Source organism: Triturus cristatus, chromosome 2_1 (assembly GCF_964204655.1).
Source record: "Triturus cristatus chromosome 2_1, aTriCri1.1, whole genome shotgun sequence".
NCBI lineage: Eukaryota > Metazoa > Chordata > Amphibia > Caudata > Salamandridae > Triturus > Triturus cristatus.
The window spans coordinates 182,395,198-182,410,500 of NC_140581.1; the positions used below are offsets into that span (position 1 = coordinate 182,395,198).

The following is a 15,303-nucleotide window of genomic DNA, read 5'->3' on the forward strand; positions in this document are numbered from 1 at the left end:
ACTTTAGCATATGATTTGTTAGCTCCTTATGCATGTGCATAATGCAGTCCCTCTTTTTGTCAGTGCATAACCATGTTCAGTTGAGGCCACCAGTGGACCATACTGGATTCTGTTAATTGTACTGGCGCTGCTAACATTTCACCAAGATAAGGACAGCAATGTTGGGTCTGATTCAGAAAGGTACATTTACATTTTGTAGTAAGTTTACTGCTGTTTTAGTTTTTACAAACTACGAGTTTTAATTTACTACTAGCAATTTTATGAATGAGGACATTTTTAGCCTTTCAAATTCCTTCACTTTCACAAAGCATTTAAAAATGTTTAATTCTTAATTTTGTGTTTTTATATCTATATTTTATTACTCTGCTAATATTATTTAATTTCTAAACAGTTGTGTCCCTCTGAGTAGGTGTCACAGACCCCTACAAGTTTGTCGACCCCAGGTTAGGAGCTTCTGTTCTAGAGCATGCCCACTCAGCCCATGCATGCAAAGACACATCATGTCACTACAGCAAGCAGAAACTCTATTTTCTAAGGATTTAGGGGCATATTCTTAAGAACGACGTTAAAATTATCGCCGCTTTAGCGGCAGGAAACTGCCGCTAAAGCGGCGATAATGGGCTTGATAATATGCCGCAGAGAATTCCAATAGAAGCCCAGGTTCACACCAGAACATGGGCTTCTATTGGAATTCTCAAGGGCATATTATCAAGCCCATTATCGCCGCTTTAGCGGCAGTTTCCTGCCGCTAAAGCGGCGATAATTTTAACGCCGTTCTTGATATACTGCACCATAGTTTTAAATGATACTCTGTCGTGTGCATTTTCAAGAGATTGTTATGTTTGCCGTAGGGAACACTATTAGGAAGAAACCAGGAATACCTGAAATATATACCATAACAAATGTATGTAAAGTCCCTTTTCTGCTTGTGAAGAATGTGGTTGAGAAAGTAAAATAAACCCAGCAGTGTTTCGTTGTTAGGATCAGCCGCGGTCGGTAGTAGGAGTAACTGCAGGGCGGTGACGTGGGGAGGGGTAGGGTGGGGGGTAGTAAACTATGGATTACGGAGGTTTACAGGTAAGTTAACATATAAATTAATATAACGAATTTCGTTGCGTGCACTGCATCGCATTTGGGGATGCAGTGCACGCAACGAAATTCGTTTTATTAATTTATATGTTAATTTACCTGTAAACCTCCGTAATCCATAGTTTACTACCACCCACCCTACCCCTCACCCTCCCCATGTCACCGCCCTGCAGTTACTCCTACTACCGACCGTGGCTGGTTAGGATTGTGTAGAAAGCCCACATGAACAGGAGTTTATGTCTAGGGGCGAGTTCACATGCTGTGCTGGCTTCCGACTGACCTACTGAAAGATCAATGAAAACAGAGACTTTTTGCCTATCTACGGCCACATGACCCGGAAGTCCCCACAGACAGAATGGCACGAGGCAGGGTGGGAAAAACAAGGCCATTAGAAAATAGTGACATATAAAGGAGAAAACAGTTGCTGCAGAACCAACTACAGTATAACCAGAGCTTTAAGTGGTCCGGGTCTCACCGGTGCTCGCAGTTTTTTAAAAGGGGCCTCGAAACGGGTTCCTATCGGGCTCTGTTTTGTGCCCTGGCACAGGAGGTCCGTGTTTTTTTCCAGACTGCAGTGACAGCAGGCATATCGATGTGTGCGTGCTCACACTCCACACTTCTCACTAGTGGAGAAGTTACGGCATGACGTCGTGCCAGGTGAGTGTTGTAGGGGAAGGGAAATCCTTTAAAGAGAGTTATTTTCTCTCTGGATTTCCCTTCTCTTTTGAAACTCACGAGCAGCCACATTGTTGTGGTGTCACCAGGGATTTAAGTCAAAGCTTTTTCAATATTATGTACAAGCCATAGTTGCTGCCTATTTATCTTATGCAACTAACAACCATTGACAAAGCCGATAGTCATGACTTGTAGGTATGATGTTACTTGTATCATATATCTGGATGCAATGACAGAAACACCAAAATACAAGTTGGGCGACACACGATGCTAAGCACAGATTTTTTAGCTTGCGTGTTTTTAAGCCACGCAATTAATTACATTGGCCGTGCCCCTTTGAGAGACCCTCTAATTTTTTCATTCCACTTAAAGCCCTGAGTATAACCTAACTCTGACATCATCCAGGCTTGCCAAGTCTCCTCTCAGCATCTAGCTGAGTTCATAGGGAACCTTTGTTTATGATAAGGTTTATTTTGTGACCATAGTAATGCATACCTGCCAACCTGAAGAACAATCTCACTGTGTGAGGAGGGATCGGGGCTTTGAAGGGGCGGGGTCTCGCGTCGATAATTTATTTATTTATTTATTTATGGTATTTATAAAGCGCTCTATAACCCTACGGGCATCCTGGCGCTGTGTACATAGCTAGGAACTCTGTGCATCAGGGAAAGCAAGGAGGGATATCTTATGAGTCTGAATAGTTAGGTTCTGGGAAAGAGCCAGGTTTTCACCTTTTTTCGGAAGGCCATCAGTTCATCTGTTTTCCTGATATCAATAGGTAGACTGTTCCACAGATGTGCTGCCGCTATGCTAAAGGCTCTCCCACCACAGGTGACTTTCCTGAACCTAGGGGTGTCGATGAGTCTGGAAGAGGAGGATCGAAGGGACCGAGTGGGTTCATACCACTTAAATTTGTTTTGAAGTGGACGAGGGCCCATCCCATGTACTGCTTTAAAGACAGTGCATAGGGATTTAAACAGGATCCTCTGGCGTACAGGTAGCCAATGAAGATCTGCCAAGGCAAGGGTAGTGGAGGCTCTTCGCCCTCGAGAGAGAGTCAGTTTTGCCGCAGCTGCCTGAATAGTCTGAAGTCTAGAGATCAAGTAGGCAGGGGACTCCAATAATAGGGAGTTACAATAATCAAGGCGGCTGAGAATAGTGCGTCTTACTACAGTGGCTCTAACCTGTGTTGGTAGAAGAGGCAACAGCTTACGCAGCCCTCTTAATAGAGCGAAGCAGCTGCCTACCTGCTTGTTGACGTTGGTCTCGAGACTCAGATTCTCATTAAAGTTCACTCCGAGATTCCTTACTGGCTTTACCGGGGTTAACGACTCCCTAGGCTCCAGAGGCCAGAAGTCTGAGGGTAGACTTCTGGTGATTCTGCCTACTTTGCAATGCATTATTTCAGTTTTATCACTGTTGAATTGCAAGGAGTTCTGTTCGAGCCATGATGCCATTTCCCGCAAACAGGAGTGAAAAGTTTCGAGTGAGTCTGCCTGAGTACCATCGAGGGAGATCATCTACTGCGTGTCATCCGCATAGTTGATCACGCTGATGCCGTAAGTCTTGATGATGCCCATCAGGGGTTGCATGTAAATTTTAAAAAGTATTGGGCTAATTGCGGACCCCTGTGGGACCCCGAAAGGAACAGGAGCAAACTCTGACTGGTACGGAGGAATTGCTACTGCCTGCTGTCTGTCTGACAGATAGGAGTGAAACCAGCCAAGCGCAGCTCCCCCGACTCCGATGTTTTGCAGTCTGGTCAGTAGGATGTCATGGTTCACCGTATCGAAAGCGGCGGACAGGTCGAGCAGGATAAGAATTGCTGATTCTCCCCTGTCCGCCCTCATTCGTAGATCGTCCAGTACCGTCAGCAAAGCTGACTCGGTCCCATGTGCTGGTCTGAAGCCGAATTGCTCTTCCTCCAAGATGTTATTGGTTTCCAGGAAGAGGGCCAGGTCTCTGCTGACCAGCCGTTCCATGATCTTGATTGGATAAGGCAAGAGTGATATGGGTCGGTAGTTTTTATGGCAGCTTGGGTCAAGGTTAGATTTTTTCAGCAGAGGAGTGACGACTGCTAATTTCCAGTCCTTTGGTACAGTGCCTGTGTTAAAGGACTGTAAACACAGCTGTCGAAGTACTGGGAAAAACTCATTCCCAAATTCCTTTAATATTTTGTGCGGGAGGGGGTCCAGCGGGGATCCTGAAGTTGTACTGAGGGCTGTCTTTACAAATTCTGATTCTGTCAGGGTATCGAGATTCTCCAAGGTTGCCCTTGGAGTGAAGGATCTTATATTTCCTTCGTTTTTCTCACTGCTGCCCTGCACTCGGGGGGAGGAGGCATCCTTCATATTCTCGATTATTTTTGCGACTTTTTCATGGAAGAAGGAAGCGAAACCATCGCATAGCTCTTGTGATGGTCTAATTTGACTGTTGGCACATTCAGGATGAGACAGCTCTTTAACTAATCTGAAGGTGTCGCGGGATTTATTGGAGCTGTTAAGTATTAAATCTGCGAAATAGTTAGCTTTGGCGATATTAATTTCCTTCTTATAATGCCCAATTGTCTGCCTCCATTCCAGCTTCTCCTGTTCTAAATAGTTTATTCTCCAGCACCTCTCCGCCTTTTTGCAGATGATTTTCAGACCTTTCAGTTTTTCTGTGTACCAGGGCGCAGAGGGTTTCCCTCTTTTTCTAATAACTTTCAATGGTGCAATATCGTTAAGTTGCCTGGTTACCTCTTGACATAGTAAATGGTAGTTGGTGGTGATATCATTCTCAGGATCGATCGAATTCCCAACTAGACTGAAGTCGGACTTCCCTTCCTCTTTCCTTTTTAGCAGACCCTTCCAGTCGCGGCTAATAAAGGTCCTAGTCTGTGTGTTTGTTGATTCTGTGTTAATCAGCGTGTAGATGTTAAAAATTATAAGATGGTGGTCAGACCAGTCTACTGGTGAAGTTAAACCCACAGTGACGAGATCCTCATCAGCGAATATTAGGTCCAGTATGTTCCCTTGCCTATGTGTGGGGGTGGTTATCCATTGTTTCAGGCCCAAGTTGTTGCAAGATTGTGTAATACTGTGTAAGGCCGAGTGTGATTGGTCGTTATCCCCTAAATTAAAATCTCCCAATATCAATAACCTGCTGTGTGATAATGCCATGTTATTGATAACAGTGATCAGTTCCTGTTGTTGCATTGCATTAAAATGGCCCGGCGCCCTATAGCAGATTAGGCCAGTAATACAGTAACCTGAGTCATATCTGATCGATATCCCGAGGATTTCAACGCATGAAACAGCGTCAATACACAAAGTTACAATATTTAAATCTTCCCTAAAGATGATTCCTATTCCTCCCCCTCTTCCCGAGGGCCTGGGTTTATGAGCGATCTTGTATCCTACCGGGCATGCCGGCCCTAATTCAAAGTCTGCTCCCATCGTAGTCCATGTCTCGGTAACAAATAGGATGTCCAAGTTATTGGACTCAATAAGCAGTTGTATTTCCGTTGCATGTTTCGGAAGGGATCTAACATTTAGTAGTCCACTGTTTAATTTTCCCTTAGTGGAGTGCTTGTTTTCCATATGCTTCAAGGAGGAAGGTCTACCACTTGGGGTCTGATCTATATTCGATAATGATTTCAAAGGAAGGGGTATAATCTGTGGCAGATGGCCAGAGCAATTGGGACAGGGTTTGTTATCTTCGGACGCCAGGTTAGGAACTAGACGTGGGCAGTGGGCTCTGCCGGACAGTGGGTTCAGCAGCATCAGTGCTTCCCTACTATATCTGTAAGCTCCGGGGTTCAGAGTCGCTCGGGCAGGGGGGGTAGCCCTGGGCCCGGTCTCGGCGCGGACGAGCGCAGACGAGCTTGCCTTAAGCGCGCCTTCGGCGCGCAGGCGGCGCGCCCGCTGCGCTCGTCCGCTGCGCTTCCGGCCAAAACACATCCTTAAAGGAAGTGGAGAGGAAGGGCAGGGGGCGCGGCTGCTGGCAGTAGGCGTGCCTGTCAGTCCGGCCAATGACGTGCGCTCCGAAGTACGTACGAAGCACTTTTGAACCCCGCCACGCCCCCAAATCCCCCCCAAAATAAAAGCTTGCTGAGGTTGGTGCCGATGTCCTGGGGTGTTTTCACACCCCTTAATGGATGTCGGCAATTTAAAGCCTCAGATAACGAGCTGGAAAACCACTATTTACAGTGGTTTTCACCTTGCTTTCCATGCCATCATGGGAGACCGTGTGATGGGAGCCGATATCGAGTGTCACACGGTGGCACCATGTGAGCTGGCTCGTATGGTAATGACAGGTGGGTGTAAAATAGAGCAGTCCAGTCCCCCAACCGTTGCTCATGGAAAATCCTCAGAAGGCCGAAGATACACCTTCATGGCGCTTTGCTGCAGCAGCCTGACGCCTGTGACCTGGCGGGACTGGCAGGAGGCAGTGTTTTTCAAGCAGGGCTCATCTGCGATGCCACACACAGGAAGGTGTTTTCATAAATGGCCGCCATGTCAGAAGACCCAGGAATGCACCGCGAGCTGCAGGCTGAGCTCTTCCTAATGAGCCACGGGTTGTCCAAAATGCTCCCGAGAGACATTAATTTGAGGATACAGGTCATTCTCACCCGCAGTTTCTGTTCAATACATGCATAGGGTTCGTTTCAGCAGTTGGCGCTCGGCCAAGTCACCTTTCCCGGCAGAAACGTGGATGTAACAACGCGTTCTAAAAATGTCAAGAAACAGAAACATGTCGAGGGTTGTGTTTAAATACGCAACCATCGAGCTGAGCATTTGGCACTGAGGCAAGTCTGGTATTTTGTTTTTTTTGGGGCAGCCTTGTATTCAATATGGAAAGCCGGGGTATCTATCACCCATTAATGACCACAAAAACCCTCCCAGCTGCACAGAAATGAGTTTTGCATTTTTAATCAGCAGAAGAGAAACTGTGGATTCCTCTTGTTAGGGTGTTGCATCTTCAAAGCTTCTGCAGCCACATATGTCCTCAGGATTTCCTGCTAATGGGGTTTGGGTGGAGGGAGAGGTGGGGTGTGGGCCAGGCCGCCCATCCCAGGTTGTTTCACAATCCTAATATCTTGGCATAATTAAAATGACATGAATCCACTGGCATAGATAGTGCTTAAAGGAGCAGTGCTACTCACACCATAACTCTCAATACCTGCAATTCGCTTTCACAGAAGCTGGCTGCATTTCAAGGGAGAATTAAGTACATTTTAGGGTTTTGGTTGGTGCTCAGTAGTGGGGCTGCACAGGGTTTTATTTTAATGGGAACTGAAACCTGTGGCGATAAAGCCACTTGTCCAGGATCATATAAAGACAGGTGAGAAAGCTTAGACTAGTGCTCTCCTAATTTCTTTGTAAACAACACATCCATTATTTCACATGCCTGGCAAAGAGTAGCAGCTGCTAAAGAGTTGCAACTTTTCACATTGAGGAGAGCAATCTGTGGTAAAAAATGTGTGTGTTGGGCGGCTACAATATTTTCTCTGCGGCTAGTCAATCATATTGTTGCAGTATAGCAGTTCCTTTTTCAGGTCTGCAGTACCGAAATTGCTGGTGGGAGCAAAACTCCTGCAGCCAATCAGAATCACCTAATTTCTAAAAGTTTTGGTAACACAGTACTCCGGCCATACCCAGCAGTCCAGATATCTCTAAATTTTTCTGAGTGCTTAGCCCCAACCCAAACCCCTCTTTAAATGCTAATTTCTCAAAAATTGCTGAACAGATTTACACCAAATCACAAAAGTCATGCTTTCTGAGTAAAGGTCTTATATTTTTCTGTATGACAGAGAAAACTTTTGCAGAAAAATCTAAATGGGAAACATCAAAACTGTAATGGGATTTAACCTAAAGAAAACAAAACTAGAAGAGCTCCTAGAAGGAGGCATTTTTCTTACACGCTCCTTCCCATTGGCAACACATTCTCCCCCTCATCATCCCGCAACAGGGCACTCTCCAAAATAATGAACAATTATATCTCTCAAAACGGGTATCAAGACCGCATATTCCAGACTTCTGCCTTTCCTTGTCGAAAATATGCCTATTTCCGGATTCAAAATGTAGGAGTCTGACTCGCAAAGACATTTAGGGGCAGATCTATATTGGAGATGCGCCTCTTTTACGCCGCCGTTGCGTCACTTTTGTGACGCAGCGGCGGTGTAAACCCTGCGCCACGTTGCGCCATATTTACATCGTGTCGCATCTATGGAGATGTGTCACGATGTAAAGCCCTGCGCCACGTAAAACCTGCGTCAGGTTTCACGTGGGCGTGTCGACAGAGGGGGGGGGGGCGTTCCGTCGCAGGAACGCCCCTGAAAAGTGACTCAGTCAAATCTATAAGATTTGACTGAGTCACTTTCCCAACGCTGATGCGCCAAAACCCTGCGCCTGCTTGAAGCAGGCGTAAGGCTTGACGCACCATGTTAGGGATAGGGTAGGTTGGAACAGTGCTGGAGTTACGTCGCGCTTGCGACGCAACTGAAGCACTGCGCCAACCTTACGCCATCGGATGCGTCACGCATCTGTTTATTCCTGTGCCATGATGCACCGCATTGTAAATGCGGCGCATCATGTGTGGCGCAAGGGTAAACTTGCGTGACGCATCATTCCTGGCGCATCCTGGCTGATTTGCAGGGATGCGCCAGGAAACATAAATCTGCCCCTATGAGGTGTAACTTCAACTTATATCTACTTATACATGGAAATAGCTTGAATTACACATGCACCATGGATGTGGAGTGGGTGTTCCTACACAAGGATTAGCTGTAAAGTTTTGGCCAACATACCTTAACGCTATCAATTCCAAGTAAAAGGTCAGAAATGTACACCTGTCATGGGCAGGAGTATAACCTCTGTCCAAGGTATGACTGGGAAGGTAGCAACAATAAAACTGCTGTATTGAAAGAAGTTTTACCTTCGGCTAAAAAAAATTCCCACGAGGAATATAAAGTTGTGAAATGCAACTACACGTGCGAGACATTTTTGCATTGTCACTTGTGCATTAACATGAGCATACATGGTAATGCACAAATGGTAATACGCACAAGTTTTCTGGTACTACTCTTGGAAAGTGACAGCGTTTGGAGCACCTTCCAGAAGTAAATTTAAAAAATGTCAAATCCTACAACGAAATGAAGGATTAAAGCTATGAAGAGAATGGTTAGTTTGAGAATACAGTTGTAGAAAAAGCATATTCTATTTAGTTGAGAATTCTCTGAATAATTACTTACTTGCAACCTTAAACAAAATGATTCCTTACCTGATTAAAAAGCTAATGGTACTTAAAATTATATTTATATGCTATGTGGATATTTATGGTGAGAAGTTTGTGCACCCTTAATAAACCACTCTGGAAGTAAAGTCAACGCTCTGGTCTCATTTGCTGTTTGTGGGAACGCTGCCTGTCACCCCTTCCTGAGTTCACCTATTGCTTTTGGTACTTTTGTGCACTTATGGTGTCTCAGAGTTTTCTGAAAAAGCCATAAGCCGGCCTGCCTGACTCTACAGAAAGACACATAATGAATAAACATACTGTCAACTTTCTCCCCGACCTTTTAGTGCTTTTGTTTCTAATCCTTCTCATTAAGAAAAAAAAACAACCAGCAGGTGCTAGGAAATCACAGAGGCGGAAAAAGACCAACCACTAGGAGCTAAATCTTCACAGACATTGGAGTGGAACATTCTATCACAGAAAGATTCAGGAAACTTTAAGTACATGGGCACTAAACCATCTACTGGTATTTGCACCTTTAATGGCCGTAAGTAAGTATTCAATGCAGAGGCAAAACTACCGTTGGGGCATCAGGTGGAGTGGCACCGGGGCACAGAGATCCAAGGGGCCAACTGAACCCTGATGATTGCTATATTTTACTACCACTAGAGCTGTCAGAGGGTCCATTTATTTTCTTTGCTTACCAGGGTGACCAACTGGCATGGGTGCAAATTCAGGACAGTGAGTGTAAATATTCAGGACAAAGTGTCAAAATTCCGGACAAAGATTCAGGACAGAAGGTCAGAATTCAGGACAAAAATTCGGGACAAAAGGTACATTTTACAGACACATCAGAGGAGATCACGCAATGTTACATAAGTCATTAGACAACCAATACAAGCACAAGTCAACATAAGTTTATACTAGGTTGAGAGAACCTTGCACTGCATCTGTTGTGTTTCGGAGTGAAACTTAAAATACCTGCATTTGCATATTGGATGCACCTGGGTAACATGAGCCAAAATGAAACCTCCCCCCCTCCCCCCCCAGAACTTGGCCCCTGGTGAGGTGACAGGAGCCCATAAGCAAAAGCAGTTTGCCATGCCTTGGGCTCTGGGAGGAAGAGGCCCAGCAAATGCCATCACTGTGCAGAGAGGCCCATTATCATTCTGTATGTGATAATTAGGCTGACATACAGAATGATAATGGGCCAGGTGGGGGGGGGAAGAGAGGGGGGGGCTGCTGCAGGCCACTGATCACAGCAGGAGCGCGGACTGGCCCCTGCAGTGAGAGTTACAGAACTCTCAGGCTGCTTGCAGGGGGCAGCTCGCTCTAAAGTCTGAAGGTGAATCAGAGTCTGGTCTGGTGATGTAGCCTCGGGACCAGCAGGAAAGTACCTACTGTGCTGATTGTGCAACAAGGCTAGTCCAGTAGCGGGATATGTGGCCTTCAAATGTCAAAAACATAATATAATGTAATACCGCATACAATAAGATGAGCCACCAGCATACTGCCCCACATACACTGCCACCACTCCCTCTATTTGTGGACATCAAACATCCGCTTGAAACAAGCTGTAGGCAGTGTGAAGGGTGGCGGCTATAGCAACACAGGAAGGGAGCAGACAAAAACATTGCAAAGCCTTGTGAAAAATCTACACTTGCTGCAGGTAAAGGAGAAACTGGTAGGAGGGTGCATGAAGGTGGGAGAAGTAAAGCTACTAAATGTTTAATAACCAAGGTTATATTTCAAAAGACACCGTGAGATATCACATACTCCCCATATATCTACCCCTTTCAAGGCCTCTACTTCAACGCGACCCTCTCAGTGCCTATTATTTGCGCTCTAATTATACATTTACCCCTCCATGTTCTTCTTCTTCTTCCTGCCCTTCCCATACATCTACTGTTCACATAGTCTCTTCTTCCAGCTCTCCCTAAACATATACCCCTCCCAGAGCTCTTCTTCCCAGTCTCCCACACATTTACCCCTCCCAGTGCCTTTTCTTCCAGTTCTCCCCGTACAAGTACCCCTCTCAGTGTCTCGTCTTCAAGTTCGCCCCGTAACTGTACCCCTCCCAGTGCCTCTTCTTTCAGTTCTCCCCATACATGTACCCCTCCCGGTGCCTCTTCTTCCAGTTCTCCCCGTACAAGTACCCCTCCCAGTGCCTCTTCTTCCAGTTTTCCCCATACATGTACCCCTCCCAGAACCTTGTATTCCAGTTCTCTTCATACGTGTTTCCCTCCTGATGCCTCTTCTTCCAGTTCTCCCGATACATGTAGCCCTCCCTGCACCTAGTCTTCCAAGTCTCCCGTACATGTACCCCTACCTTCTTCCAGTTTCCCCATACATGTACCCCTCCCACTGCTGCTTCTTCTAGTTGTCCCCATACATGTACCACTCCCAGCGCCTCTTCTTCCAGTTCTCTCCATACACGTACCCCTCCCAGTGCCTCTTCTTCCAGTTCTCTCCATACACGTACCCCTCCCAGTGCCTTTTCTTCCAATTCTCCCGATACATGTACTCCTCCCAGTTCCTCTTCTTCCAGTTCTCCCCATACATGTACCCCTCCCAGCACCTCGTCTTCCAGTCTCCCATACATGTACCCCTCCCAGTGCATCTTCTTCCAGGTCTCCTCATACATTTAGCCCTCCCACTGCTGATTCTTCTAGTTGTCCCCATACATGCACCCCTCCCAGTGCCTCTTTTTCCAGTTCTCACCGTACATGTACCCCTCCCAGTATCTCTTTTTCAAGTTCTCCCCGTACATGTACCCCTCCCAGTATCTCTTTTTCAAGTTCTCCCCGTACATGTACCCCTCCCAGTATCTCTTCTTGCAGTTCTCCCCAGACATGTATCCCTCTCAGTTCCTCTTCTTCCAGGTCTCCTCATACATTTACCCCCCCCCAGTGCCTCTTCTTCCCAGTCTCCCCTACATTTACACCTTCCAGTGCCCCCTCTTCCATTTCTCCCCGTATATGTACCCCTACCAGTGCCTCTTTTAGTTCTCCCCATACATTTACACAAATTAAGATTAGCATTGGACTACTTGGCTCACAATGCATTTTGCTAAATGCCGAAGAAACTGTCTTTGTAAGTTCTACAACTCAAACGTGTATTTTGAAGTAAGGGCTCTTAGATAACTTTTAATAAATATTTCAGTGTTCAATTCTTTTGGCTCTTAATCACTCACATATCTTCAAAAAAGGGCTCCTGCCCGTGCCTATACTGTAACCATACCCATCTAAGGCTTTCCAGTGGTAGATGGCCCCTATACAGGGGCTGCACGAGGCTTTCAGAGCATATGTTCCAAATGCATTTCTATTTTTAAACCTTTAGCATCGATTTCACCCCTCTTCAGGCAGCACTAATAGGATAAGTATAAAAAATGGGATTACAGGTACTGTGTGTAATACAACTGTAGGTACAGTCCTTATTCATCTCTCTGAAGCCCGCGAGGCTCTGGGTTCATCTCAGGGCCAGTGGGACTCTTAAAGGGGCTGCCATGAGCTCAGATAAGCACCCTTACACGACCCACAATGCATAGCGGCGTTCTAATGCTGCTGAGCTAAGGAGTGATGGACCGACATGACTGTCTCCTCCACCGACACCCGTGGTGGCCAAGTGCACATGGCTTGGCCACAGCAACACCAACGCTCCTGCAATACAGGAATCCATGCACCTGCAAAACACATGGAAACCTGCTTCAGAAGAAGCAGCCAGAATAATACCGGAGTGTTCTTAACAATATAAGAATCCTTCAATATAAATCACACTGAGGCCATCCGGACTTGATTAAAAAGAAGAACACGAAAAAATGTAATTCCTTTCAAAGTTTTACGTACAACATATAAGAAACACTGAAAACAGTCACACGTGCTTCCTGTCGCGCACTTCTTTACAATCAGTGCAGATCAGTATTATCTGGAAGCAATCAATGCAACCCAAACCTAAAACCCCAGGAAGACAATACATTCAACCCCGACTCATTTCTACGCAAACTTTCTTTGATAAAGCAGGTACTCAATCTAAGTAGCTTGGAAACTCCAGAGGTAAACCTACAACGGTAAATACCATGTCCTCAAATGCACAAACCAGAATGTTCAAAACACATACGAGGTATCGCGATGGTCACCATTCCTGCGGGCAGCAGACCGTGCACAGTCGCGGTATGAATAGAAATTTGAAGTAATTGGAGAGGGATAGATGAAAACAGAAGTGCAAGAGTTAATCCCAAGTAGTTTAGGATGAAGACACTACATCTAGCAATGAATGAGCCCTGTGCAGTGTCTTACCCTTCACCCTGTGAGGGAACTGTGTGTTGTACAACAATCCTACTCACTCTCTGCACAGTACACCAAAGCAAGGAGAACAATCAACAAATATCCAAAAATAGCACCAAAATCAAAATACAAAAATTCTACAGTGAACTGCGATGGGAAAGTGCCCTACCATAAAACAAGAATGTATTTGTATGCGAATCATTGCACGAAAAGCACCTGCCACTGCGAAGGCTGCCGCCACTGGGTATCTAGGCGTAGAGGGGAAAAAGCGTCAAAAGCCTTAGCAGTACCTTTCAAACATGTCTCGGAGTCCAGCCAACACCTCTCGACTGCTGAATCAAAGCCTGGAGCCTTGGAGTCGCTGCCTTCGGTTCCATGCCAGAGCCCACTCAAGCAGCAGCCGGGCTCTGCGAGGGCTAGGGACCACCACAAAATTGGAAGGTTGCCTCTTAGGGCCAGCTCGACCGCGGCTGCAGGCAGGATCCACGTCTGCCATGCAAAAGCCAAAACACCAACCTCCAGCGAGACACTGAGTCCCCTCAGGTCTGATAGCATTCCAAACAAGGCGTTCCTTTTGGCTCCCAAGCCTGCCGCACCACCTATGAGCAACGGCAACACCTAACCACCCCCCCACCCAACAACATCAACACGTCAGACCTGTAGGTAAAGACCAGCCATTGTGTCTGCTCTCAGCAGGCAGAATTCAGGCCAAGACTGTGATTGCAAACCTGCCCTGGCCACACCCAAGACTATATTCGTGAAACCACAGCCAAGCCCAGGCCTCCCCCTGTGATCACTGCTTTGTAAACTGCAGTTTGAAGAGACTTTCTTTGGTTACGCGAAACTTTCCCATTTCCTTTTTTGAAGCAACTTGCTTCGTGCCACGTGAAGGAAAACAAATACAAAAACAGAAATACAAAAACTGAAATATTTCCGTATCTATAAGAACAGGGTTTATAGTAACAAGATTTAAGCGTGTCCTTCTTTTTCAGGAAGGAATAAAAACTCATGAACTCTGAGTATGTAGTAAATTCTCTTCTTACATCACTTAATTAGGGGGTCTAGGACATCACACTTTACAGTAGGAAAAACCTTAAATCTTGGCAAATTAAATATTTAACAAAGCAATATATTCAGTACTTTGGACAGGGAGTGACACCAGAGTCACTGCTGAAGAAGTGTGGAAGTACTATACAATAATAATAATAATAATAATAATAATAAATGAGTTTCTAAAGCGCCTGGATATACTCACTAGTATGTCCCCGCGCGGCAGCTAGCGAGCTGAAAAGAGAATGCTCTCTGCTTTAAGATTCAAATTTGTATACTTTCAAACTTTGCTTGGTGCAAACTATGTATGTCAATTCAGCAAACTGCCAGGGATAGTGGAAGTGACACCACACACCCTTGGACTTCCAAATTCTTCAAAAGGTTGATCCTTTCTGACCTTCACCCTTAACCTTCAACAACCTTCTGAGCAAGGGTCTAAGACACATGTTTATTTCTGGCTCCTGCTGCCACATCCATGACTCCTGAGCCCATGGTTATCTCAGGAAGTGCCAGGGGTGGCAAAACTAATAGTTGCAGAGACGGTCATCCAACTTTCTCAGGGTCCTAGTATGTGCTACTGTACAAGTACACGTACATGCATGCATGTGTGTAAAAATGTATAGCAATTTGTGTGTACATGCGTGTGTGTGTTTGCACACGTATGTGTGTGTGAGAGTGTACCCATTGGCCTACACTCAAACATATAACTGTGCACTATATATCTGTGAACTCCTTGGCCTCCACTCGAATTCTTGCGTGTGCACAGGGTCCGCACGTATCTATGGACTTGCTGTACCTGAGTACCTGTAAAGATCCACGCATGTAAACTAATGTTTTCAGTTGCAGCAAATGTCAATTGCTACTCAAAGAGTCCATCAACCTTAATTCAATATATACACAAACAGTATAGAAATGATCACACAGACAATTGATCCAATATATGAGCTCTGTGATATCATAAAATACTGCTATTGTATTGTATTTGTTCTCA

General features: G+C 45.6%; 1 protein-coding gene across 3 annotated transcripts in view; it reads right to left on the reverse strand.

Moving 5' to 3' along the window:
- Positions 1–15,303, reverse strand: part of ZBTB7C (zinc finger and BTB domain containing 7C) — a 672,139-nt gene that overhangs the window by 105,331 nt on the left and 551,505 nt on the right. The window contains exon 1 of one of the 3 annotated variants that reach the window (XM_085629515.1): positions 13,553–13,802. The exons of the other annotated variants lie outside the window; for them this stretch is intronic. Within the exon in view, the coding sequence (XP_085485641.1) occupies positions 13,553–13,563 (11 nt within the window). The 5' untranslated portion in view covers positions 13,564–13,802. Of the gene's footprint in view, positions 1–13,552; positions 13,803–15,303 lie in introns of those variants that run through there. 3 annotated transcript variants of the gene reach the window in all.